Source organism: Vicia villosa, unplaced genomic scaffold (genome assembly GCF_029867415.1).
Source record: "Vicia villosa cultivar HV-30 ecotype Madison, WI unplaced genomic scaffold, Vvil1.0 ctg.000418F_1_1, whole genome shotgun sequence".
Lineage (NCBI taxonomy): Eukaryota > Viridiplantae > Streptophyta > Magnoliopsida > Fabales > Fabaceae > Vicia > Vicia villosa.
Window position 1 is genome coordinate 214,510 of NW_026705196.1, and position 24,337 is coordinate 238,846.

The 24,337-nt window shown below is 30.7% G+C and overlaps 2 protein-coding genes across 3 annotated transcripts; one reads left to right on the forward strand and one right to left on the reverse strand.

The window, feature by feature from the left end:
* Positions 1-6,685: 6,685 nt before the first annotated feature.
* LOC131627992 (proton pump-interactor 1-like) lies at positions 6,686-10,917 on the reverse strand. The gene is made up of 8 exons (XM_058898853.1): positions 10,688-10,917; positions 9,590-9,990; positions 8,965-9,138; positions 8,669-8,848; positions 8,363-8,557; positions 7,972-8,070; positions 7,352-7,843; positions 6,686-7,243 (listed from the first exon to the last, which is right to left on the reverse strand). Exons 2-8 carry the CDS (start codon positions 9,962-9,964, stop codon positions 6,938-6,940), a joined length of 1,821 nt encoding a protein of 606 aa, XP_058754836.1. The 5' UTR covers positions 9,965-9,990; positions 10,688-10,917; the 3' UTR covers positions 6,686-6,937.
* Positions 10,918-18,563: 7,646 nt separating this feature from the next.
* LOC131627993 (beta-glucuronosyltransferase GlcAT14A-like) lies at positions 18,564-21,483 on the forward strand. Of its 2 annotated transcripts, none has more exons than XM_058898855.1 (5): positions 18,564-18,865; positions 19,218-19,949; positions 20,036-20,111; positions 20,196-20,311; positions 20,646-21,483. In XM_058898855.1, the coding sequence occupies exons 2-5, from the start codon at positions 19,367-19,369 to the stop codon at positions 21,143-21,145; spliced, it is 1,275 nt and encodes a 424-aa protein (XP_058754838.1). In that variant the 5' UTR covers positions 18,564-18,865; positions 19,218-19,366; the 3' UTR covers positions 21,146-21,483. The 2 variants fall into 2 exon arrangements, with proteins under 2 accessions (XP_058754838.1, XP_058754837.1); XM_058898854.1 differs by having other exon boundaries at positions 18,564-18,771.
* The last annotated feature ends 2,854 nt before the right edge of the window (positions 21,484-24,337 follow it).

Sequence of the window (24,337 nt, forward strand, 5' to 3'; positions counted from 1 at the left end):
CCAGTTTTGCTGCGGCTCGGCCTCTGCTTTATCCCACTTCTTTGTGATTTTGCGTCTCCAGTGTCCTTACGCCTTCATATTTCCTCGTCCTTACCTTCCAGCCTTAATACCTGCACAAATAACACCCAAAGTGATTCAATTTGCTCTACAATTAGCATCAAACTTCTAGAGTTCAACTCTAACCAAAAAATCACTAAAAATCATATAATAAGCTCGACTTCAGATCAAACGGTAGTTATTTTAACACATGAAAATACTAATTATTCAATCCTAACAACATCTTGGGCGACTGGGTGGACCGAGAAATATTGTGGACCATTTTTGATTTTGTACGTGACGGTGTTTTAGACTCGACTTCGATTGACGTGGGTCCTTCATCTAATTGGAAGTGTTTCACATAGACGGAAATAACATAATAGGCAGCCAATATGATAGATGTGTCATCCCCTTTCATGGGTGCTTATCCTCTCTTATATACTTCCTTCTTCCTTTTAATAAGATTGAAGTTAGTGTTATGAACCACTTACTGATCACCCCCTTTAGAGTTCCATATGGTGAGTTAGGTGTGATTTTATTCTTCCATCTCTTTAAGACTCAAAACAGTCCAAATCATACGCATGGTTCAAGACTGCTTTCTTTGAGGCAAAACACCAAATTCTTCGAGACCTATTATGATAGCATGAAGATTTTAAAGGACCGCTTCTTCCTGGTTACCCATCATACCGAAGAAGCTCACATAAGATAGACAAACTAGAACTTGGTCCTTCACCTATAAGTATTAGAGGTAGAGTCACTTCTTGGTGGGGGGAATATCATATGTTTATAAGGAGAAAGATTGTCTTACGAAGAGCTATACTTAAGGAATTAGCTAATGGCATTCTACAAGTGTTAGTTGGATATTTCGACACCATATAAATAATAAAGGGAAGGAAATATCTTTTTGGATATTATGAATCTTTCGACAAAAACGGCACATTTGCTGAAAGCCCGTCGAAGTCACTCCTTATAGAGAGAAGTGTTGGACTTGGACATAGAAATATTTGCCAAGTTTGGTAGTTGGTTTGACGAGTGAGAGTAGCATTCGACGGGGAAGTTGAGTTTAAATGAAGGAATAACTGACTTTCGTCCTTATCCACTTTATCAAGAGACGCGTGGAGCTTTGGGGCGAAAGGAAGACATGTCAGGCGAAAAGTGGCATGCTATGATCGAAAGACCATTGAGAGCAGTTATTTCGAATTAGTATATATAGGAGTCTTAGTGTTAGGATTCAGTGTGTTCACTCATCTGTACAAAATCTCACATAAACTCAAAGTATATGCGTGTTGAGAAAAGAGTCTTGGAGAAATGTACGTGTAAAACACCATCTTTATTCAGTTTCAATTTATATTTCCAGAATTTGTTCATTTACTTGTTGCAATTTATGTTCAGTTGTCTTTATTTACATTTCCTTTACAAGTTTTCGTAAGAATTACTTGGATCAAAACAAACATTTTAGTAAGAACATGAGCATGGTCGAATTATTCTTCATTCTCAAGAACAAAGTTTAAAATTGAAAGCACGTGTCCTAAGATCAATCTAGTCGATCCTGTGAGTAACCAAAAGATTAATATTTTGAATGACTAACACTTGTTTATCAATTTTCACGGTAACCAAATTGGCTCACCTAGTGGGACCTATGCTTGAAAGTACTTGTTTTAGTAGAAATAGAATTCTTCATTACCTTATTGTATTTTACTTTGTTACATGAGGCGTAGAAGTGGTAAATTAGCCACAAATAACAGAGAAATACCTAATAGAAGATACGTTAGAAAAATGACAAGTCAGAATCAGCCAACTAATCAAAATCCCCCTAACAATAATGAAGTACCACCCTCAGTCTCTTCGACAGGGGGAACTACAATTTCAGCGCCTGTTTCAGATGTTATACTATCTTCAACAAGTTTGATTCCAATGCAATCGAACGCCCAAGTTATTCTTGTTTTGACATATGAAGGATCACAAGGTCCACCAGTGACCCCTCCACCAATGGGAAACATTTCCCAGAGACCTTTAAGCCTCCCACGGCTTTACCATGTCTTTGAATTATCACAAACAACCGTATGGCGTGCCAACTTCGTTCATGGCAGGTTTGCATAATTTCAGTTAGACATATTCAAAACCTATAATGAACATAACCTCTTCATTACAAGGTTATGGGTCTGCTGTCAATAACATGGGTTAAATTAGCCAGCATTTTGGGGAAGGATTTTCGTTCCAAAAGCCAAATTGCACAAACAACTCAGCAGCAACGATGAGGCAACAAGTGGACAAAAGCAACCATGAAATGGTTCAGATGCTTGCACAGACTATGGGTACCATTTTTAACCCTTTGATTCAAAACACCACTCAGGCGAACCACCATATGGCAGCGCAAATGACACGCATCGCTGAGTTTTTCGAAGTACCCCAACCTCCACCAAAAATTAAAAGGGATTGGGTAAGAGAATATTAAGGGGCAATTCTTAGAGAAGATCCAACAATCAACCAAAATCAACGAAAGACACCCCAGCCTAATCATAGAAGTTCATGGCTAAAGCACACACATTAAAATGTTTTTCAAAATGTCTTTACCAAAGAAAGTACCTTCAAAAAAATCTTCAAGTTGTGCCAGATGAAATGGGAGCTGTTAAAATGACTTTTAAACTTACAACCGATTATATTTCAAACTTCTAATCGGTTGTGAAGATGTGTCAATTGATTAGATGATCATAAAAAACACTTATTTTAAATTCCTTTTTTGAGCCAGCGTATAGACTATAAATAGAGGTCCCTTTTCTCGTTTTATATCATCCATAAACGTGTTTTGACACACCTCTCTCTCACTCTCTTTCTCACTAATGTTTTATTTCACTTTCTTCCACTAATATTTTAGTCTAAGTGCTTTTGTGAGAAAAAATCCTTTTAAGAATGAAGATATAATTATAATTCTGAAAATGGTAGAATTGTAAATTCACTAAAGAAATATTTTGCATACACCTGGTTGAATATTATCCATTTAAGAATTTATTTAAATTATAAGTTAATCAAATAAATCCTAAACCAAACTGTAAAAATGACATCAATTGTAAAAATAACATCAATAGAAATATTATTTTATAAAATAGGCATAAATTAACATTTTAAAAATTGTAAAAATAACATCAATAGTTTTTTTTTAAATGCATCAAATGAGTAAATTGTAAACTTTTTGAAAAAAATAACATCAATTTTTTAAAATGTTGTTTTAAACTTCTTTTATTTATAAATTTTTTTAAACATCAAAATTTTAAAAAAAATCACTTAATTTAAAGCTATTTCAATTAATTTTTCATAAAAATTATTGTTTAAATACATTTTTTTTTAAAAATTATAATTATAATTTTTATTAATGTATATTTATGTTATGAGAAGTCAAATTTGAAAAGTACATTTAATATCTTCAAAAACATTTTTAAAAATATAAAATAAATAAGTACTTTTAAAGCTAAAAAACTCTTAAATTTCTTACAATTGAATAAATGTGTGATAAAGGTGACCCACCTATTTAAGTCTTGTAAGCAAATTCTGAGTTGATATGATCGCGCCTTGACACATTACCTCAAACTCAACTCAAGCATTCAAAGTCAAAATAGTTAGGCGAAGATAAGGATATTGAATTGATACCCCGTACTGTCCTATTATTCACAACACCTAACTAACTACATTCAAACCGCCAAATTATTGGAGAGTTCTAGATGAGTTTTCCTTCAAGTATCAATCAATAAGTTCATTTTTATAAACTTATTTCATATAGATTAAAATTTAAATTAGATGAGTATAAAAGTATAATCATTTTCCTTTATCAATAACTATTTTCTTAAAAAATTGATTGCGTATTTTTATTTCTTCTATAAAAAATCATTTTCTATAAAAAAAAACTTAAAATGGTTTTTTTAACATAATTTTTTTTTGAAAAATGTTCACACCATGATATAAATAGAATATTAAAAATGTTTTTCAATAAATTCAAACAAACATATTTAAATTCATTCGAGTTAATAATTTTTATTTAAATTTATTTATATAAAATTAGTTGAAAATACATTTATATTAAAATTAAAATATCAAAGACTCATAAAAGTTGAAGTAGGGATGGATTAAAAAATTATAAAAAAAAAGGTAAAATTGTTAAGGGAAATGGTAACGAGTATTTCATAGACACTCGTTAATAGTTTAAAAATATATATTTTTGTTTGAAAATATTTGTTAAAATTAAAATAAATGGCTTTTTTAAACAAATAAAGGTATGTTTTTGTATTTAATATAATTTTTTTATTTGAAATTCTTAAAGAGTGTCCCTTCTGGGACACTCGTTAGCATGACTCAATTATTAATATTCTAACTAATCTTTATTATAACATAAAAGTTATTTCTTAAATTAATAATCAATATATATAATTAAATAGACTAGATACATGGCTTATTTATTGAATTTATAAAGTAAATTTTTTATGCCAAATATTGATTAATAATAATTTTTTAAAATTTTCATTTATTACGATAATTTTTTTTTGAAATTATAGTCAATATATGTTAATACTTTTTGTTCATGCAGTTTATAGAAAAAAATATATTATGATTTTATTTTATTACCATATATTATGATATTTTACATTTACTTATTTTAAATTTAAAAAATAAAGTTTAATAATATCCTATTTATTATCATTAAATTCATTTATATTTTTTTATTTATATTATGTCGCATAATTAATGAGTTATATAAAATAGTGTAATGTAATTAAGAACCACAAAACCACAATTTTAATAAAAGTTACACTTTAGAATTCAAACATATATTCTAAAGATTTCACTTTAATTCTAACATATATTTCCACATATGTTCATTTACAATATCAATTTGCATCTGTTGATTAGAATTCTCACTAAGATTTTGTCTTGCCCAGAACAATAAGATATAGAAATTCCCCCAAAAAACATTTTGAGGACAGGATAAATCTCATTCCGACTAAATTATCACAATATTTTTAATTTAATATGAAATTTTAAATTCCTATTTACTTTTTGTCTTTTTTATATTTTTATAAATATTAAAAATATATAATATTACTATTTATAAAAAAAATAAATTTATTGGAGAATCAATTTATTTAATGTATCTAGTCTATTGTTTAAACCAAATACATTAATTTCTGATAAATCTAAAAAGTGTTTTTTAATAGGATAAAATATATTTTAATTAATAATAAAATATATTTAATTTTTTATCTTTATAAATTTCTAAATCTACAAAAAGAGTATTAATTAATAATAAATACATTTAATTTTTTATTTAAATAAATTTTAAAAAATTGTAGAAATTTATTGAAATAGAGAATAAAATCCTCGAATTTAAAATAAGGAAATAAAAATGAGGACGGTGAATAGAGAGATTGGAACAGATGGAGAATAGAAAAATTGGGATGAAAAAGGTATAAAAGAGTTGTAAGAGTCTCGTTTAAATCTTATTTTGCTAACATTAATCTTAGTTGATTCAGTGGTGATTGACGTTAGACTTGATATGGAGAATAACAGTTTGATCCTTTGCAACTGCGATCGAGAGAGAGATGGACCCAATTGAGTCAAGAACTGACCTCCAAACTGGATTAAATCGGTGGTGAAAAACCTAAAAAAAATCTTATAACATCTTTATTACATCAGTAAATTAATAAAATGTATAATTTTACAAATTTATTCTTTAGAGAAAGAATTACTTATATTTAGATAAAAATATTTAATACATATTGAAAACAAAATACAACATAATTGGAAATATATATGGATAAAAAAATCATTAATCTACTTTAATATTTAAAGTGTCTAGAGAGAAAAAAAAAAAAAATCATAGAATCCCATAAAAAAGACATAAAAAACTTCTATGTAAAATCATTGTTTTTCAAAACACATATTTGATGAAGGTAAATTTGATGTATTTGATATAAAGTTTTTTATATATAATGTATATAAATGCATAACATTATTTAATTTTGAAAAATAGTACATAAACTCTTATAAAATTGTATCCACACACCACGACAAACCAAGTTCCACAAAACCTTATAGACCAAACTCTACTTTACCCATAAGTCAAAAATCAGAACAACTTGAGCCCCATTCTCATGCCTAAGTCTAAAATCACATTATTATATTATTAATGGAGCAACAACTTTGCTTCCAACTAATTTCAACTTCAGTGGCTATGTAAATTATTGGTCAAACCAACTAATCAAATAGTAAAACTATGTAAATTCCATTAAATAAAAAGCATCCTAAATTTGAGGTATCTAATTTTCTCAAAAGGGTTTGCCGGTTGGTGAAGGCTCGAGTCCTGAGATGAAGGGTTTTGCCGGTTGGTGAAGGCTCGAGTCTTGAGATGAAGGGTTTGTCAGTTAGTGAAGGCTCGAGTCCTGAAAGTGTACTCTTCTCAAGGTTTTCAATTCTTGAGAGTGTACTTCTCTCAAGATTCTCATGTCCGAATTCTGCTGAAATGCTAACAATCCTTGTATTAGCCCTGTCCATATAAAACTTTGCTTTGGCTTTAAATGCACCCCTCTAGTGGATATTGAGATAGTTTTCTTAGATTAGTCGTTCCATTAGTCGGTCTCAAGACCGGATAATAAAAATAATATTGAAACAAAACAAACCTTCCAATAAAAACTCATGATATCTGAACAAAATTTGAAAATTAAGTATCCAAACTAGTGTATATAGCTTTTTTCCAAAAGACAGGAGCAAAAGCACACAACAAAGTAAATGTGTTTTGTCGATTCAACTCCCCTAAGAGGATGTATAGAACAGAAATAACTTAAGCTACCTCACAAACCTAGCCACCCAATAGGAAAATCGGTTTCGCAGCTCCTTCTAGAACTAAACTTCTTATTTAGAGAACATAGGTGTATCCGAGCACCAACAGCAGCACGACTAACAAAGCAGCAACAGCAATCCATATCAAGTAATTGTTGGACTTCTTGCGCTTCAGAATAGCTTTTGGAATCGACTCTGGTCCCTTTGCTCGGCTTCTGGACCTCAGACTGCTCTCCTTTGTCACCTTTTCCTTCACTGGAGCCGCGGCCTCAACAACATCATTAACCTTTTCGGGTTCGGTTGCCTCGACCTCTGCAGCTTCCTGTTCCTCCTGGGGAATGGTAACAGCTCCTGATTTCTTCTTCGCCTTCTTCTCACGGTCCTGGAAAAAAAAATCACATTTTCAAAATTTTATCTCTATAGAATAAGCTATAAGCTATTAGCAGGAGAGAAACTAATAAAATAAGAATCACATCAAAAAGTAAATTACCTTAAGCTTCTTCTCAGCTTCCTTTTGAGCTTTGAGAGCTGCTTTGGCTGCAGCTTTCTCGGCCAACTTCTTCTTCCTTTCCGCAGCCAGCTTCGCTTTTGCAATTTCCTCTTCTCTTTTAATCTCTTTTGCCTTTGCTGGATCGATTTCAGGCTCTTTCGCAGCAGGGGTATCCTTATGAGGATTTTCAAATTCATAATCATCATTATCCGACTTAGTTTTCAAATCCCTGCCTTTAGTTTTGGTTTCTTTCTGAGCAGCCAAAGTTTCTACCGGAGAAGGCTTAGGCTCCTCCTTTGGCTGTTTCGCGATGGCTCTTGGTAATGGCTCAGTCACAGCAGGTTTTGGTTCTTCCAGCAGTGGCTTCTCGTCAGGGTTCCTCATGCGCCCGTCCCGACTCAGCTGTCGCATGTCCAATGATGATAAGATTCTCTTCTCGTAATCATCCCTGAAAGTTTTGCCACCGTTCCAAAGTGACATGAATTTCTCAACCTGCAATCAGGAGAGAAAATAAAATAAAAAATTAGATCCAACCACAACCGATATCAGTCAGGGAAAACATGGAAAAAGGACAGTTACTGTGAAATGCCATCATCGACGACTCAATAGCACCAACTAACCTCTGTCTGTGAAAGTTCATCAAGAGCATTAACATCTTTCTTAGCGGCCAGATCTCGTGCCTTGGTCAGAAGTGTACGACTTTGGTAGAAATAGGAGTTCTGAAAAAGAAAATACCAATTCAAATTCAGAAATTAAAAAAATGAGTTAGAAATAACGACAAAAATTACTGCATAGTTACATCAGCAACAGCATCAAGCTTGGTTAAATTAAATTTACATCAAGGACAAAAATTACACTATGCTCAACAAGTGTCTGTTTGATAGAACTTGTGATTGTTATCGCAGTTTCAACTAAAACTTAAACAGCATATTTTAGGTACAAACTTCACAAAAAGTATGATTGAAAACACCAACAGAAAATTAATTCACAACCAAATGAAGGAAAACATACCCCCTCATCACGCTGTTTCCTAAGCTTCTGAATGCTCTCAAAAGTCTGTTCCCTCTTCTGAGTAACACCTGCAAGCTCTTCCTGCAGAGTCTGGATAGCAGTGTCGATGGTTTTCAGCTCATCATCAATTTTAAGGATTTTGGACCGAATCGCTTGTCTCTCCTTCTTCACACCATCCAAATCCCCACCTATAAGCTGCAAGAAAATTAAACATCCCAAGGATTTTTCAACTAATAATATAGATATAATTAAAAAATCAGAACTCTTAAAAAAACACTAGCAAACTAACGAAAACTGATATCTTACCTTAACCTGATCTTGGATGACATCTTTCTGCCCAATAGTATCCTGCAACTTGGTCCTGATTGCAGCGTTAGCAATAACTTTCTCCCTTGTCCCTTCAAGCTGCTTGATTTCTCGGAGGATTTGCTTTTCCTCAGTCAATGGAATGCTCTCGTGCTGAATGCGGTACTGTAAGCTATATATCTGTATCCATAAAAGCATACCGACAATGAGTGAGTAGAGAACTCAGGTTGGAATTAGATACAACGCAGGTAAAGTGAGCTCTGGATTAAAAAACAACTAGGAGACTGATGACATACAACATCATTGAGTTCCTCCTCAGATGAGCATATACCACTGCGATTATTACGCATCTTTCCCAATGCCTGCTGCAGAGGCTCAATCTCCTTCATTTTCTCATCAAAGATAGTCTGAAATTGCTTGCTGTCACCTCTTAGAATCTTAATCTGAGAAATCAACTCTGATCGTTCCGACTGCAGGGAAGAGTAAAAATCAAATATACTTATATTAAGATTATAAAATTTCAATAGAGAAAACTTCCCATGGCCGAGTCATGCGCAATCCACATTAATTTTAATTACATGTCAGATGACTGAAAGATAAAATTTCGGCAGTGGAGAAAAAACGTTACTTTTATGGTTTATTGTTCAATGTCGAGGCACCAAAACGTGTATGCTTCCAACATAGGAGAACAAAATGTGCCTCTTACCGTTTCCGTTCAACGCGCCTCGAGTTAAGAGACACTAAATCATGTATGCCTTCTAGACCGGAAAATAAATTATTGGACTCATTCGCACTAATTGACAACTCGAGCATATCATTTACAGGCATCACAGTAATAATAAGTAAAATGGTTTTGTCTTTTTAGGTTTTTGTACAGTTACGAATCTGACAAAAAACAATGATGAACTACCACCAACTCACCCGCTTTGCCTTCAGTGCTTCAGTGATCTGAAACCGAGCTTGATTTTTCTTGCTGATCTCTTTATCAAGCAGATCAATCTTAGTTTTGATGGATGGATCATCATAAGGCCTGCACCTGACAAAATAAAACGAATGAATCTGCTTAGGCGCAGGCCACTCTTCAGCAGCGTTCTTCGGGGTATTGGAATCAGCAACATCATTAGCTTCCCCTTTAGCAGATTCATCTCCATGTGAGCCAAATTTGATAGCCTCACCAGCTCCCAGATCTTGTTCCAGCTTTCCATTCTCCTGTTCATGCGCAACAGATTTGCCTCCTTCAACGCCGTTCTCAATCGGTCCTTGAACCATCTCAAATCCCGCAATCTCAACCGCCATGGCTCCAACTACAAAATCCTAGCAACCTAAATCAAAATAAATAAATCAAACAAACATATAACGTATCAATGTATCTAAGATTCAGCAGCATGTATAAAACTCAATCGTCGATCCAAAAAACCGATACTCAAATGCTGATCATGAATTAAAGATAAAAATTTCAGAAACATAAACATCATAACATCATTATCAAACAACCAAAACACACAAACAGATACACATGCAGCAAATTCCAATAGTAAAAAAGACACATCACATGCAGAACAAACCAATATGAACACAATCAACACTTCAATTCAACAGATAAAAGAATTGCTTCAATTTGATAACAGACAACCAATCCAAGCATAGCCCATGACATCAAAAAAAGAGATCTAAAGTTTAGCATCTTAATCTCAAACATGCAAACAATAAAAATCACAAACATCAAAATCCAGATTGACTATTCATAAAAATAAAAATAAAAATCCGATTTTTTAGGGTTAAAATCAATCTTATTCAATTATCATCAAACTCATCAAACCCAACATGCAAAATCCAAATCTCATGATCTCAGACAAAGACATCAAAATCAAAAAATAAAAACTAAAGGGCATGATCTGAATAATCAATTACTCCATCATTGATGCACAAAAACAAACCTTGAGCTGAAGAAAAGAAAAACTGCAGAAGCAAAAAAAACAGAGAGAATTGAATAGAACAGAATAGAAAAGAAGAGAATACCAGTGTAGAGAGGTAAGGAGATTTGTAGAGAAGAAGACCCCTTTTGAAAAAGGGTCTCCGAATTCAATTCCAAATTATGTAGAAACCCAAAAAATGTGAGATTGAAAAAATGGGTCAGATCTCGCTCTGTTTTCTTCTTCCTGAGTCCCTCCACGTGCAGGTTGAATCAGAACCCGTTTCGGAGAGAGGGAGATAGAGAGAGAAACAGGGAGGGGAGAGAGAGAAAGAGAAATACAACATTTTACCGTGTCGGTATTTATACATAAACAAATTAAGGATAAAGATTTTTGCATGTTCGACAGTTGATTTCGCTACCTCGATTTCTTCGAAACGGTAAAAACGTAGGGCTAATGTTTTTTCTTCACACTGTTATTTTGGAATTTTCAATTTTGTTTTTTATTTTTTTTTAAATTTTTCTTTAATTGGGTAAAAAGGTAAAATGAAAATTAAGAAAATGGGTTTTGGGTTTTTGTGATTTTGGTTCTTCTTAGAATGATTCTAAAATTACCATTACCTATATGTTGTTATTATTCTAGGAATCAATGGAAGGTTTGTTTCTTTAAGTAGAAAATATGCTTTATAGGGATTTAGTGTTTGTACCTTTGACTACAAAAATGTTCCAAGGCTATGTTTGAATACAAGAATGGATTTTTTCTCATTTGGGGAATATTAGGTGAATATGTAGGTAGGTAACTATAAAGCTTTAGAGATTTGGTAATTTTATTTTATTTTTTGAAAAATCGAACCCAATGAGTTTGATAAGATAATTAAAGGGTTTGACCGATTTTATTATTTGATTTGATATTGAGAAAGGTTAAAGACGATGATTTCGATAAATCTATGTAAATTGTCTAAAGTTGATTTTGTTATAATTGTTTCATTGGCCTTTTTACCCTTCAGAACACCCTTGGTCCTGAAGGCTTATGTAAGAAGTTGAAGTCTCACATGGGTTAAAGAGTCATAGTTAGTTATGGTAGATACAACAAGTACAACCAAAAAAATATATTATAAAAAAGCAAGTTAATCGGTTGGTATAATCTAAATCATTCGATGCTCGCTATATAATAGTGTTGCAACAAACATAATTAGACGGCATATGCATGTTTTTTCTCCAATGCATTTAATAATATTTGCTAGCAACAAATAATACATTCAATATCAATCATTAGAAAATAGAAACGGATGCATTCATTAGCAGATAAAAATCGTCGTTACATTTATTAGCAAATAAAAATTGTTGTATTCATTAACAATTGTTGTAAATTTTGTTATCTATGTTGTGAATGTTAGAGCTCTCAAAATGTGCTAGCCCATATGGGTCGGTCTGCCAGGCCCGCAAAATCATAGGAAGACTTTAAAATTATAGCCCATATTTTTCAGGATTTTTTTAGCTCAGCTTTGAAAAACCTGCTACCCATTAGGACCAGCCCATATGGGCCGTGGGTAGTTCATTAAGCCCGCATAATCATAAAAATATTTTGTTACCTATGTTGTAATTTGTGTGTAACCTTATGCATATTGTGTTAGATATGTACCACAAACCGCCTCTCCATTTAATATGCTAGTTTTGGATCCATATAAATATGTTTTTAGACTTTTTGCAAATAGATGTAAGTCAAAATATTGAGTATTGCTTGAATCTCAAATTAGAAGTCTTAAATCAAAAAATTTGAATGTCTTGATTCGAATCTAACAAAATATTTTAATTCAAGTTAGGAACTTACTTAGAAGTGAAGAATTTAACTATTCTACTCTAATTCGAATTAGAGAATGATGTGATTCGAATCACAATCAAGAGAAACCTCTTGATAAGCCATTGAATATTTATGTTTTGAGAACCCACAAATTTCATCTAAAACCAATCAATCTTTGTCAAAGAAACTTGAGAGAAGTCATAAGGTGATTTCATCATTCACCAACCAACTATCTTCGAGATTCAAGAAAACCTCATAGAATGTGGAGAGTTGAGAGTTGAGAATTATGCAGTTGTATTGTGTGAGATTCTTTAAATGTTATTCATCATCTTCAACCTCATATCAAGAAACCACTGTTATGGATATCATCTCTAAATATTGAATGTGAGAGGTAGATTGAGGTACATGATGGAATCTAATGTTTTTTTGTGAAGTTTTATTGTCTGTATCAAGATAAAAAATCATTTCTAGTTCATTGTTTCTCGGTACTTATCATGCAAGAGAAGTGTTTTTCTTTATACTCCAAGGAAGACTTTGGTGGATCTAAGTAAGGCCCTCTTTTGTACCCAAAAAAAAAAATATGTTTTTCATTTATTTGGCTTAAATGACAATTTCAAAGGTACGTCAGATTTAACTCAATTTATTTAATCCTTTTAGAATTAATGTTATAGATTGTAACTTTAAGATTGATATCATAGAGTCTATTACTCTTTTCTTCACTATTATAGAAAATATGATTTAAATATAAAGAGAAACATTTTTCATTTATTAGAAATGTAAAATCAAAAATAAGATTCCTTTTGATCGGCTTGTATTATTTATATATATATATATATATATATATATATATATATATATATATATATATATATATATATATATATATATATATATATATATATATATATAGGGAGCGTATCCGGTGAGAACTGATATCTATTGTGAGAAACGAGAACTATCAATATCAATCGTCAGATTTAATTGACGTCTAAGATTTAAAAAATCCATATCAAGAAAAACATACTCAATTATTTTCTATAATGCTTAACATTTAAATATTCTATAAAAAGAAATGCTTACCATAAATATTTTTATTTTTTGATTAAATCATTATTAAAATATTTTTTATAAACATACTTAATTTTCTAAACTTTAAATGTATTCAAGAAAATATTATTCAAATGTATTCAATATTTTTATTTAAAATTAAAATTTTCTAAACTTTAAATATTTTTCAATATTAAAAGAAGATTCAGAAATTAAAAATCAAAAAAACAGTATTAATTTGTTTTGTTTTGTTTTTATTTTTAATACTAGGAGGATAAGTAAATAGTTTACGCTTCTAGTGTTAAAATTGTGTCATTTAATTTTTGTAAATATTATTTTTTATATAATTAATTTAAAAAAAACATATTTTAATATTGTATCTCGCATTTTATATAATTTATATTTTTTTACAATTTATTTTGGGTAACTAAATTGTTTGGGACTTAATTTTAAAGCCAAACATGACATACAATATTTTAATATCAATATACTAAATATTACTAAGTAAAAAATTTAATACTAATTACGTAGTTCATTACTAAAATTATCAAAAATTAAAAATAATAAAATAATTTAATTTTCTAAAGAAAATAAATAATTATTTGTAATTAACAATGGGCCAAACTAACTCACATTGATATATATATATATATATATATATATATATATATATATATATATATATATATATATATATATATATATATATATATATATATATATATATATATATATATATATATATATATATATATATATATATATATATATATATATATATATATATATATATATATATATATATATATACCAATTACCACTTCCCCGAATACCAATTACCAATTGTTTAAAAAATCAATTTTTTAAGTTACTGTTAATTAAGGGAATGAGATATTTAATTAGTGTAAAAAAATTTATTAGTAATATTGATTGTGATAATTAAATTTTTATTAAAATATTGAGTCCTGTTTGATTTCAAAAGTAATTTTAGAGAAATTTAATCAATAAAATAAATTGTGAAAATATATACTTTGATAAATAAAATTTGAAATATAACGAGAAAATAGATTTTTACTTAAATTAATTTTCTCAGAGTTAAAATTTTTAAACAAAATTAAATGATATAATTTTATGAAAAAAAATATGTTTTTACTAGAAAGAGTAGTAAATAATTTATGCTTCTAACTATTTAAAATTAATATAATTTTGGCCGTTTAAAAAAGTATATAAAAATATAATAATACTATTTTTTTTCTTTATGATTTTTGAATTTTCTTTAATTTTGAAAAATATTTAAAGTTTAGAAATTTTAAATTTAAATAAAAATAGTGAATACGTTTGAGTTATATTTTGTACTTATAATATTCTAACTAAATATTAAGTATGTTTATTAAAAAAATTTAATAATGATTTAATCAAAAAATAAAATATTTATGGTAAGAATTTCTTTTTTATAGAATGTTTAAATGTTAAGCTTAATAGAAAAGAATCTAGTATGTTGTTCTTGATATGAAATTTTTAAATCTTAGACGTCAATTAAATTTGACGATTGATATTGATAGTTCTCGTTTCTCACAATAGATATCAGTTCTCATCGGATACACTCCCATATATATAGCATATCTTATGAGAATGGATAAGTTATATGAGAATGAATCTAAACTATTAGATTTTAAAATAAATGGTGAAGATTATGTGTCATTGTTTTTTCTCTTTCCTCCATCATTTATTTTAATAATAGAGGAGAGAGAAAAAAAGATTGACACATAATCTAAACCATTTATTTTAAAATCTAATGGTTCAGATTCATTCTCATGTTCTCATATATATATATATATATATATATATATATATATATATATATATATATATATATATATATATATATATATATATATATACATACACGTGAAATTGAATGCAATTTAGTAGTAAAAGAAATTCTAAAATTGTTCTTTTATAGCATGATCGTTTAGGTCACCCTGGTTCAACAATGATGCGTAAAATAGTTGAAAGTACACATGGTCATCCATTGAAAAATTTAAAACTTACAAAAGAAGATAGACCATGTGAAACTTGCTCTCTTGACAAACTAATAACAAAGCATTCACCTGACAAGATTAAGACAAAATCACATGCATTTCTTGAAAGAATTCAAGGAGACATATGTGGTCATATGTATGCTTACTGTCAAGTCGTGATATGACATTTGCAAAAAAATTTGCACAAATAATTAAACTTAGAGCTCAATTTCTTGATTATACTAGAAAGAAAATTAGACTTGACAATGCCGATGAATTTACATCTGAATCATTTAATAATTATTGCATGTCAATTGGTATTATTGTTGAACATCTTGTTCCTCAGGTATATACACAAAATGGTTTAGCTGAGTCATTAATTAAACGTCTTCAATATATTGCTAGACCATTAATAATGAGAACTAAACTACCAGTTATTGTTTGGGGTCATGAAATTTTACATGTTGCAGCACTCCTCCGTCTATGGCCAAGTGCTGATCATAAACATACCCCTTATCAACTTGCAATTGGTAAGGAACCAAATATTTCTCATTTAAAGATATTTGGTTGTGCAGTATATGTCTCAATATCACCACCACAAAGAACAAAGATGAGACCTCAAAGGAAGTTAGGTATATATGTGGGGGTATGAATCACATCTATTATTAGATATCTTAAACCTTTAACAGGTGATGTTTTTCAAGCAAGATTTGTTGATTGTCATTTTGACGAAACAAAATTTCCAACTCTATGAGGAGAGAATAAAAAACTAGAAAATGACATAACATGGTATGTACCTCATTTATTACATTTGGACTCATATAATATATCGTGGAAAGAAAATGTAAAAAAATAGTCAACTTACAAGATTTAGCAAATCAATTGCAAGATTCATTTACTGATTTGAAAAGAGTAACAAAGTCACACGTGCTAGCTATAAATGTCCCAGCTAGGATTGAGATTTCAAATCAAAATAATGTAGCAAGTACATCTAAGGCATACTTGAAGCGTGGCCGACCTATGGAATCCAAAGAAAAAAATCCCCGAAAAAGATAAGGAATAGAAAAGGTGAATTTGATTAAAAGTGATCTTAAAAAGACACTAGATAATAATAAATCCACGATTGAAAAGCGTGCTCTCGAAGAATCACAAGATGATGATAATGAGATCATTGATAATGAAACTGAAAATAAGAATGATCTCGAGATTTCAATTAATTATGTTGATACTAGAATTGTGTGGAACCAAATATGTTTGAATATAAATGAAATATTTTCATTCTCCATTGCATGTGAAATTATAAATGAAAATGATGATCCAGAGCCAAGAACTATGAGTGAATGTCAAAATAGACATGACTGGAAAAATTAGAAGGATGCAATAGGTACTGAGTTAAATTCTCTTAAAAATCGAAAAGTATTTGGCCCTATTATGGCTATACCTAAAAATGTGAAACCGGTCGGGTATAAATGGGTTTTTGTAAGAAAACGAAATGAGAAAAATGTGATTGTCAAATACAAAGCTCTTCTCGTTGCAAAAGGTTTTTACCAAAGACATAGAATTGACTATGAAGTAACATATTCTCCTGTTATGGATGCCATTACTTTATTCGTTATTTAATTAGTTTATCAGTATTTAACAATCTTGATAATTATCTTATGGATGTTGTTACTGCTTATTTATATGGATCACTTGATACTGATATATACATGAAAATTCCAGAAGGAATTAAAATGCCTGAGACATCAAAACCTAGATAAATGTATGCAATTAATTAAGTTGCAGAGATTATTATATGAGTTAAAACAATCCGGGCACATGTGGTACAATAGGCTAAGTGAATATTTACTTAAAGAAGGCTATGAGAATAATCCTATTTGCCCTTGTGTTTTTATAAGAAAAACAATATTCTGATTTGTAATAATGATTGTTTATGTTGGTGATTTAAATATTATTGAGACTAATAAAGAAATCAGAGAAGTGAGAAATTATTTAAAGAAAGAACTTGAAATGAAAGATCTAGGAGAAACCAGATTCTTCCTTGGTTTACAAAGAGGTTGATATTCAGTATATTCGTTCAAGTGATAATATGCCAGATCTCTTTACAAAGGCACTTCCTACATCAATTTTCAAGAAGCATGTATAAAATATTAGAATGTGTCACCTTCGAGATCTTTAAAGAAGAGTTATATGTGTTCTGTTGAGGAGGAGCATAATATTGTACTATTTTTTTTCTCTTATTAAGGTTTTTATCCCAGTGAGTTTTTTCTAATAAGATTTTTAACGAGGCAACTTATGTTCTCATAGGATTCTCCTCAACAAGACTTCAATGGAGCACCGTCATAAATATTTCAAAGGGGAGTGTTATAATAATTAAATAAATTACTATTATATTATTTAAAAATATCTATTCAAATTGCCAAACTTTAAATAGTAATGACAAATAATTGGTGACATATAATTTGTCAAAGATAGAATAGTAATACCAATTATTTACTTAGTATAATAGTAATATTTCTACTTAGTATAAATACCCCTTTTGGTTCATGTAAAGACACACCATTTTTACTTTGAAAGACATAAAAGTTACCATTCTACTTTCTTCTCCATTTTCTCATAGTTTGATATTATAACTTAATTAATAACTAGTATTATCATATTAGTTCACAAATATTAATTAAATTAAATTCAAACATCTCACTTTTCTCAACACACACTAAATATAAAAAAGATAAACATTTTCGCATTCGAACTTACATTCTATCTATTTAACGATGGTATAGCCTTTTATCATATGAGTTGTACATATGAAATTTTATTTTTTATAAAAGAAAATTAATGAGAATTATAAAGTGGTTATTATCATAATTTAATTATTAAAAAACTTCAAAAATTAATTACTAATATATATTTTTTAAATACTAAACTATTACAATTATGTTATTAATTATATTATTCATATGCTAATACGACACCACCAATACACATACTTCTTTCACGTCACATGAAAATGGAACATGTTATTATAAAATGTCACGCCACCTAGCATTGTTAAATGTCAAGTAATGTTGAAAGCCCCTAAATAAATGGAACCACTTTGTCCAATCCAACACGTCCATTACATACATAGTTACAACAAAATGGAACTCCTTCGATTCTTTTAATAATTCTTTTTTATATGTTTATGTTGTATAGTAACTTATGTTGTTGGTGCTGTTTTTGTTGTGGTGTTCCACTTTCTACATTAGAGTTTAAGACCCTTTCTCTCTCCTACAATTCTCTTCTCTTTTAGACGTGGACGCTTCTTCCATCACAAACACAGGTTTGTTCTCATGTTCATCTTCTCATCACTCTGATCTACTAGATTACTAGATTCATCATCATTAACTCAGTAATCAATCTTCTTCACATGCATGGTAATTACCTTTCTCTTCTATGCTTTCAATGATTCACTTTCTTTCCTTTTCAAACGTTTTTGGTTAAAAACATCGATATTTATAGACCATGTTCTAGATCCTTGTTTTTTTTGTTGTTAGCAAAACATGTTCTTGTTTCTTCTTTTGACAAAAAATATGTTGTTTTGTCTAAGAATTTATTATATTTAATATTCATTTCTTCGATTGTTTTTATGCTAATGTTTCTTTATGGATTGATGTTTAACCCCTTTGGATGTTTCTTTATTGATTGATGTTTCTTTATTGCAATAAATTATAGTTTCAGTTGGACTAGAAATTTATTGAATTTTAACGTTTGATGTTGTTTCAACAGAAATATTCAGCTGCTAAAAGAGATTATTGAGAAGATATCTAAAAAGGGTGGTGAATTTTAGTGGCAACAATTGTGTTTGTTGTGTTTTTAATGAAGAATTAGAATTCTCACTTTATGTTTGAATGATTCATGGAATATAGAATATTTCCATGGTGATGACAATGGGAATCTTAAACATGGAAAAGAAATGGTTATTTCCACTCTTTGTTACATCTGCTTTTTGTGTGCTTTTTCTAGCAACATCCTTTAACATGGGACTCGTCTCGTCGATTCATTCGATCAATTCGCTTTTTTTCCTTCCATTACACACACATAGAAACCAAAATTCTTCACTTGTTTTTGTCGAAAGAAAGATTTCCCCTGCTCCGGCTCCCGTTAAGCCTTCAATCCCTCGTTTCGCTTATTTGATATCCGGTTCTAAAGGCGATTTGGAGAAGCTTTGGAGGACTCTTCACGCGCTTTACCATCCGTTAAACCATTATGTCCTTCATTTAGACCTCGAGTCGCCCTTGGAGGAAAGGTTGGAACTCGCTTCTAGGGTTGAGAAACAGCATATTTTCTCTGAGGTTAAGAATGTGTTTGTGATCTCGAAGGCTAATATGGTTACCTACCGGGGACCGACGATGGTTGCTAATACTCTTCATGCTTGTGCTATTTTGCTTAAGAGAAGTAAAGATTGGGATTGGTTTATTAATCTTAGTGCTTCCGATTATCCTCTCGTCACTCAAGATGGTTTGTTTCTCAATCTTGTATCATTGTTTTTGTATTTGTAATTTTGTTCTGATTCAAACTTGTTGAGGTTGCGATTTTTTCTGCAGATCTGTTATATTCTTTCTCAAATTTAGATAGAAGCCTTAACTTCATCGATCATACAAGTCGGTTAGGATGGAAACTGTAAGTTTTTTCTGCTACCACTCTCTATGATGACATATGAAGCCTGAATGTGTCTATAATGATGAATTGGACTATATCGTGCAGGGATAAACGAGCGATGCCGTTAATAATTGATCCGGGGCTTTACCATTCAACAAAGACGGATGTATTTTGGGTCAATCCGAAGAGACCTTTGCCAACTGCTTTTAAATTGTTTACTGGTTGGTTTCTCTCTTCGCACCTTTAATCGTCTTATAGGAAACAATTTCTTAAGGCACAATATATATCTATCTGCAATTTACAAAACATAGTGCTTTTACAATTTGCAATGGTTATTCTTAAGCCATTAGTCAAACAATGACATTTTAGAGTCCGTTTGGATTGACATATTTGAGCTTATCTTCTGATATAAGTATTTGCGAGAGTATTTGAAAGAACTTGTAGAAACAGCTAATGACAGTGGATAAGCTGTTTTTAGCTTATTTATTGCTTAGTTATATAGTAATAGTTTGCTTTTCAAAGTTTTTTTGTTGACTTATTGTAGCTTAATTTCAGGTTCAGCATGGATGGTTCTATCGCACGATTTCGTGGAATACGTTATATGGGGTTGGGATAATCTACCAAGAACCCTTCTAATGTACTACACAAACTTTCTCTCATCGCCCGAAGGCTACTTCCAAACTGTCGCGTGCAATGTGCCAGAGTTATCTAAAACGATCGTTAACACGGACCTGCATTATATTTCATGGGACATGCCTCCTAAACAGCACCCTCACGTCCTTAACATAAACGACACGGACAAAATGATCGCGAGCGGAGCCGCCTTCGCTAGAAAATTCAAACAAGACGATCCGGCCATGGAATTGATCGATAAAAAATATCTACGTAAGCGAAACGGATTATTCACATTTGGTGGTTGGTGTTCTGGTAAACCAAAATGTACCGAGGTCGGTAACGTTTATAAGCTCAAACCCGGTCCGGGGGCTCAAAGGCTTCAACAACTTCTAGCTGGATTAACATCTAAGGCTAAATCTGGTGAGGATCAATGTAAATAGATCCTATTTGGAATTTTCATGGTTATTCTTATGCTCCAAAGTATGTTGGAGTGAGGTTGAAGTGCAATTGCATTTCATTCATAATATAAGCTTGATGGTCATAAAAATCCAAGGCATTGATTTAGTCATAAAAGTACCTAAGATGGCATGAGGAATTAAGGACCATCTTTCATTTTTGTAGGTCCTTTTACATAGAGGTTATATGATTTTTTGGAAGCATCATGGTCAAGGGATTTTATAGTTGTTTTTTTTCCATCATTTTTGTTACTTTATACACATGAATCATATGATCTTTATGCTTTTCTATAGACAAAAAAATGATTGGAGCATTTGTTTTAGGCTCAAATGGCCATAATCTATGCAAGCTATTTATTAAATTATCATTAGGGTATTCACTGTTCAGACCTGATCTGTTTTTTTAGTAAATTTTTGTTATTAAAAAGATAGAAGGGGACATGGTTTGGTTTGGTTCCAGTTGAATTGTTTCCTAGAAAAGGTCATACTTTTTTAACATAGACAAAGCTTGAGATGGTGGATAAGATCACGACTCTAAGTGTCATTATCTATTGCGTAGAGGATAAAGTTCTAAGGAAAGTCGTTAAGGAGATGACTAAGACTTTGATATGGATAAAATTTGAATAATTGTATATGATCAAGTCTTTGCCTCATATGTTGTGTCTGAAACAACAACTATACTCATTTTGAATGGTACAAAATAAATCTATAATAAAGCAGTTGACAAAATTTTATAAGACCGTTAGTGATTTAAGGTGAAGATAGACGATGAGGATAAAACTTTACTCTAATTAAACTTATTACCTAGACCATTTTAACAATTCAAGGATGCTCTTCTTTATGATAAGGAAGGTAGTATTACTTTGGATGAAGTCTAAACGATTGTGAGATTCAAGAAACTTTCAAAGGTGAAAGATTTAAATATTCACGATAGTGATGAAGACTTGAGTGTCTTAAGAGGACCAAGTGAGTGTAGAGAGATGTTGAAATCAAATAGATTTTACAAGTCAAGGTTAAAATGATTCACTTGTCATAAAATTGGTCACTTCATGAGGAATTTCCCGAGAGGAGGGGCAATGATGATTCTATTTAGATTACAATTGGCTCAAATAAGGATAATTATGAAAGTATTAGTGATGTTGAGTTTAGAGACTAAAGAGATTTGGATCATGGACTCAAATTGCTCTTATCTTATGTGTCCAAGAAAAGAATACTTTGAGACTTTGAAGGTGGAGGAAGATGGAGTAGTTCGCCTGGGTGACAATAAGACTTGCAGGGTTCGTGGTATTGGGACGATCATACTTTAAATGTTCGATGTTTATGAGTTTTTTCTTTAAAACTTTAGGTATGTTAAGAGCTCAGTTAAAATTTGTTATCCATAAGCATGTTTTATGATTTAGTCTATTGGAGTAGAGTTGAACACGGGGTGTTGAAGATTTCACATGGTGAATTGGTCATGACTAAAAGATCTAAAATATGTGAGTTATATTTTTAGAATGTTCCAATGATTTTTTTATTCATCAGCAGCTAGTAAAGACTTCATGACAAGAACAAGAATGAGATTTAAGGTCATGTCATGGTGGATGCCCGAAGGTTGTTTCATAGCACTTTATTGAGTTTTGCAAGAGATAAGGGATAAAAATGCATTTGACTGTTGAGTTGTCATAGTTGTTTTGGGTAAGGTTGATGTCAAAACAGCTTACCTGGTCACCATTCATAAGAATAGACTTCCAGATACCTAATGTGGTTTGTAGTAGAAAACCTAAAATCTACACTTATTCAAATGTCATCAAAAACTTTGCTTATTAATTAAATCAAGTTAATTCAACTTGATTGTAAAGCTGAAGATTGCATCTTAAATGACTGTCTAAGAGATGGTAAGAGTTGTGAGTTGTGGAAAATAGAACTTAGAGGATCAAAGTTTATCATTCATAGATGTATTACTTTCAGTAAGTCATGTTCAGGGAGAACGAGTAAAGACATGGAGATAAAACTTTTAGAAACTATGGCGGATAATATTTAGTTTAAAGTTGAGGTTTTTACTATGCATACTAGTAGTAGTGAGAGGTTAGAGGACGATTACATAGGCATCTGATTATTATTTGTTTTGTAATAACATATGGAGGGAGATGATATTATCTTAAATGAACGTTTATGCTGACATTAAATGTTATACTTTGAATATGGCTGAAGAGTTGTAAAACTCATAAATATGGTTCTTCATGGAGACATCTGAAGGTAAGTAAAGTCAAATATGTTCGAAGAATTATGCTTTGGAGTTTGTTAGATTACCTATAGGAGTGAGAATAGGCCAGACCGACTAACAGGGGCCTACGGCCTAGCCTACACAGGCCTAGCTCAGGCCAGACTTTTTTTTCAAATAGAAAAGGCCTAGGCTTTTTAAAAAGCCTATTTAGCTAAAAAGGTTAGGCCATAGGCCATACAAAAAGCCTCTTAAGTCTAGTAGGCTGACCTATTTAAATATATATGAATAATTTTATCATTATTATTATATTGTATTCATAATTTAAATTAAAATACGAAAATCAAGCTTAGTCAATTTGATGAACGAATGAAAATCAACTGCAAAAACTTTATGAACAATGTCATAAGTTATTTTCTTAAGTTCTCTTAAACAAATAGTATCAAAAAATTTATGTTAATCGATTAACTTGAATAAGTCAACGCAAATAAGCATTTAGTTTTGTCGATCTTTTAATTTGTTAGTCTATTTAAACATTAGTTAAGTTTTTTATTTACAAATGCTCAAATAAAATAGGCTTTTATGTAGGCTCTTAGGCTGAACAGGTCTTCGAAAAGGTCAGACTTAGGGCTAAAAATAAGTCTTTGATAGACCACAGGCCAGACTTAGACTTTAGAATTTTTGACAGGTCAGACTCAGAATTGGCAAAGCCTAACTCGGCCCAGTCTATTCCCACCCCTAATTACCTAATAAATAGGAAAATATGGTCAGAAAAAAATAATTGCAAATGGGGATATCAAGGTTCAAGTATTACTTTAAATTAAGATAAACAATATATTGTAATATATTGTGTGATTATTTATTATCTTCTTACAAAATACTTTAAATTATTCTATCCATTTTACTCAAAAGATTAATAAGTGCCGATATAAATATAAATGAGATGTTATTTTTTTAATATCAAGGAATATCAT